This window comes from Lucilia cuprina, chromosome 3 (assembly GCF_022045245.1).
Source record: "Lucilia cuprina isolate Lc7/37 chromosome 3, ASM2204524v1, whole genome shotgun sequence".
NCBI lineage: Eukaryota > Metazoa > Arthropoda > Insecta > Diptera > Calliphoridae > Lucilia > Lucilia cuprina.
This window is the reverse complement of record NC_060951.1, coordinates 3,190,824-3,195,542: the sequence shown is the minus strand read 5'-3', so window position 1 is coordinate 3,195,542 and position 4,719 is coordinate 3,190,824. Positions and strand designations below refer to the sequence as shown.

Sequence of the window (4,719 nt, the reverse complement as noted above, 5' to 3'; positions counted from 1 at the left end):
TCTAGTTCAGTTCTAGTTCAGTTCTAGTTCAGTTCTAGTTCAGTTCTAGTTCAGTTCTAGTTCAGTTCTAGTTCAGTTCTAGTTCAGTTCTAGTTCAGTTCTGATTCATTTCTAGTTCAGTTCTAATTCATTTCTACTCGACCACGTTAATCTAACAACCTCTGAGACTTGCAAAGCTATCAATCCAGTATTTACGCACATTATTAGGAGAAAACAACTGTGACTCTAACTAGCAAGCGAAGCTAACAAACCATTATGTTTAAACATATTTTGTTTTAAGGAAAATAAATTACAAATATTAAATAAGTTTTTTAAACTCGGTTTCAAATACTTTTTTTTATTTTATACAAAAACTTATTAAAGTTTTAAAATAAAAGTTAATAAAAATAATTTTCTGTTGTTTTTGCTACAAAACTATTTAATACTTTATGGGAAATTAAAGAATTGCATATTGTTTAACATTTTAAAATAGTAATAATAATAATAATGAAAACTTAATAACTAAAGCAATAAAAATGTAATAAACTTACAAACTAAAGGTTTATAAACATTAAGAGATTTATGCTTTTTTCTTAAAATTTCTTAGAAACTACTGACTAGCTTTGGTTTGTAAAAAAATTTATACAATATTTGTAGAATCTACAGTTAATAGGTTCGCCGACATACCTACCTTTTTCGAACGTTTGCTGGTCAAATGCTGATTGGCTAGCATATCGGTGATGTCTTGACAATCTTCGGGCTGCTCGGGTATGCTGAAATTAGTATCCTCATCACCGCTTATCGAACAGGTCGAACAGTCTGAGGTTTTACGTTCCAATTGCTGACGCACACCATTAACTAAACATTCGGCTCCATCGAGGGCCGATATGGTGGAGCCACAGTAGTAGAGGTTACTGCACGAGGAAGAGGCTGAGATGTCGGAGTTATTGTCGAGCGCATCTTTTTCGGTGCCGGAGGTTTCCAAAGAGGAACGACGTCGCCGCAAACGTTGGGCACGAAAATACTCGATTTCCTCTAGGGTTATGCCGCAAGTAATATCATCTGAATAGTCGGAGACCACCACAGAGGGTGTGCGTACGAAACGTACACCTTGCATTTCACCGGGAGGATAATCACTGAAACAGGACTGCGAGGATTCACGTCTGGAACTAAAACCTGAACCGGGAACTTCAGGTATTTCAACTACTCTTTCTTCTAGCAATACTTTTGTAGGTATTTGGTTTAAATTTTGACCAACACTGGGCACAGGCGTATCGATAATGGGAGAGTCGGGCAGTAAAGTGGGTTCGGCTAAAGGTAACAGAGCCGGTCTTAAAGGCAAATCGGTAACAGTTAAAGTCATTCTTCTTTTCTGTTGATTAGGTTGTGGAGCCTCTGACACATCCATGGGCTCATCTACCTCCAAACCCAAAGCCGAATCACTACTAGCAGATCTGGCCACCTTATCCTTTTGCTTAGTAGCTGGAATTCTTTCTATAGCCGTATTGGTAGTGCGTATGGAATCATTGTCATCATCAGATGAATAAGGACTATGACCTATGTTGCAGCCTTCATCCGATAGAGGACTGTGTCTTTCTACCATGGCCTCTAATTTGTTATGGGCTTTAGCCTCTGTTGACGTTTTAGTTTGTGGCAAAATCATATTGACTTTATAATCGAACCGCTTGGCTAATTCTTTAACTCTAGGAAATTGTATTTTTTGCGTAAAATTGTTAATGTTTAAACTATTTAAGTCCTTGGATGTTTGCTGTTGTTGTTTCTTTTGTAAATCCAATTTTCTTAAGGCCACTAAGGGGGTTTGTTTTAAATCCACTGACGGCTCTTTTTGCCTATTACAGTCCCTGGGTATTTTCAATTTTAAATTATGCTGTTTTTTCAAAATTCTTTTATTCAAAGTTTGCTCGTTATTTAACGTTTTTAATTTCACTGTTTGCGTGTTTAAATCTTTAAAGAATTCTTTTTTCAATTGAGCTTTACGTTCTGATAAACTTTTAAATTTCAGCTCTTCTCCACAATTCTCCACTACATCTGCGTTCGTCGTATAATAATCCTTTTGTAATTGTTGATGATCGCTTGACTTTTTATATTCCAGTAGTTCACATTGAAAATTGTATTCTCTAGCTTTAAATGCGTCTAGATCTACAGTTCTTTGATAACTGTCGTCTAATGGTTTGTTTATTATGTTTTTATGCCTCAGACATTTGTTGAAATTTTGTAATAACAATGGCTGTTGTACCGTTACTAGTAAATTCTCTCCCTTAACCTCTTCTCTCGCTACCAGCTCTTTAGATTGAACAGTAACAAGTGCTAGTGTTTCGTTAACTAATGATAAACTCTCTCTGTTAACTTCGTTTAAACTCGGCTGTTCATTATCGGTATTATAAATATGAAAATCATCAACAATTTCATTTTTTCCACCTTCACAGCAATTGTTCAATGTATTCGTTTGAGCACTTGTTGTCGTTTCTATAATTGCTGCTGTCGTTTTATCATTTTGTTTACTCTGCTGTTGCTGTTGTTGCTGCTGCTGATGGCTCAAGCCGGAGATCGTCGTTTTGCTTACGTCGTTTATCATTTTACCGATTAGATTACATGTTTTGTTTGACGCTTTTATTGAAGTGTTACTATCGTTGCTATTGTTTATAATTGGTTTCACCATTAAACTTTTATTATTATTATATAGTTTTCGTTGTTGTTGTTGTTGTTGCCTCAAGGTTATGGTCTGTTGTTCTTTTGATGTTATTTTCACAATTGTCCGTTTTTTCTGCAATTCTTTTGTAATTTTATTAAATTTATTATTTATTTGTTCATTGGGATTATCTTGAGCTTTGGGACTCATCATAATTAAAGTATTTAGAAAATTTTATCTAATTTGATTTTTGTAGGTCATCTAGAAAGAGTATTGGTGAGGGGTTAAGGTTATTTCGTATATTGTAAAGTGAAATGTAGGAACAATAAATTTCAAGAAGTTATTTACTATTATTATTGCAAGATATTCTAAGCATTAGAAAATACTCTGATCGTCGCAGAATAATATGGGAGAGCATACTTTGAGTACCAAAGGATCTGATCTTGAGAGTGTCCTGTGATGATCGTAGAATATAGGATGTAGGCAAACACAATATAAAAGAGTAATTTATATACTTTTTACTTTAATCATCAGAAGAATATCGAAATCTCAAAGGTGATCATAATACGATATTCCGATAATCAATTAATACTCTAAACATCTGAGAATACTCTGATCGTAAGAGTACATTCGAAATCTCAAAGGTGATCATAAGACGATATTCCGATCATCAATTAATACTCTTAACATCTGTGAATACTCTGATCGTAAGAGTACATTCGGAACATCAAAAATGATTCCCATCGAAAGAGTTCAGTTCGATCATCAGAAGAAGATATATAGATTACTAGAAGATACCCTAATTAAAAGAGGATACTCTGATCGTCGAAATATACTGTGATCATCAAAGTTTTCACTAATCATTAGAAGATATGCTGATTATCCAAGGATACTATCTTCATTGGAGTATACACTGATCATTAGAGGATATGTCAATCTTTAAAGGATGCTTTACTTATCGGATGACGAAAGGATACTTCTAGTTTCAGAGAATACTCGAAGATACCCTAATTACCAGTGAAAACTCTGATTGTTGAAAGATACTGTGATCATTAAAGGTTTCTCAAATCATTAGAAGACACTCTGACTTTCCAAAAATACTATGTCCACCGGAGTATACTCTGATCAACAGAGGATAATCCAATATTAAAAGGTTGCTCTTATTATCAGATCATGAGAGGATACTTAGAGTTTCGGAGAATACTCCAAGTATCGAAAGATACTTCTAGTTTCAGATGAATACCTCAAGTATCGGAGAATACTTGGAGTTTCAGAGAATACTTCAAGTATCAAAGAATACTTTGGGTTTCAGAGAATGCTTCAAGTATCAGAGGATACTTCTAGCTTCAGAGAATACTCCACGTATCGGATGATACTGATAATAATGACAGTATTGGCAGATACTTCAATTGAAGTAACCAAACCAGGCTGATACTCCGAGTATCGGGAGATAATTTGAGTTTCGGAGATTACTACAATAACTGGAGAACACTTCGTGTATCTAAGGATACTTAGAGTATCGAAAAATTCTTTGAGTATCAGAGAATACTCTGACAATTATAAGATATTCTGAGCATTAATTATATTCCCAGAACCACATGATAATTTCAGTGTTAGAGCATACACCGAGCAACGAAGAACACTCCGAGTAATGATGAATACTTACGATTATTGGAACATACTATAGTGTTTCAGAGAATACTCCGAGTATCTATAGATACTTAGAATATTTGAAATTACTTCGAATGTCAGCAAAAACTCCGAAGCTTGAAGAATACCCTTACTATCGGAATATATTGCGAACAGCAAATTTACTAGGGAAACTCTGCAAATATACCGACAGTCCGAAGATACTAGGAAATATCCCCAAAATACTCTGAATATCAGATGATATCTAGAATATCAAAAGATTCTTAGAGTATTTCCGATGATACTCCGAATGTAAATACAAGTATCAGGAATAACTCTATTGGTGATTACTTCGAAAACAGTTTATAAAAAGAATACTGCGTGTATGAAAGATACTCCGGATTAAGAAGTTTAATACAAGTATTTGGAATAAGTCTGAGTATTGGGGATTACTCCGAAAA

General features: G+C 34.5%; 2 protein-coding genes across 2 annotated transcripts in view; both read right to left on the bottom strand.

The window, feature by feature from the left end:
• The window catches only part of LOC111684745, a 42,617-nt gene extending 39,261 nt beyond the window's left edge, over window positions 1–3,356 (bottom strand). The window contains exon 1 of the mRNA XM_046945917.1: window positions 671–3,356. Coding sequence (XP_046801873.1) covers window positions 671–2,842 — 2,172 coding nt within the window. The 5' untranslated portion in view covers window positions 2,843–3,356. The remainder of the gene's footprint in view (window positions 1–670) is intronic.
• The window catches only part of LOC124418722 (nuclear RNA export factor 1-like), a 6,512-nt gene continuing 4,656 nt past the window's right edge, over window positions 2,864–4,719 (bottom strand). The window contains exon 4 of the mRNA XM_046945916.1: window positions 2,864–2,890. Within this exon, the coding sequence (XP_046801872.1) occupies window positions 2,864–2,890 (27 nt within the window). The remainder of the gene's footprint in view (window positions 2,891–4,719) is intronic.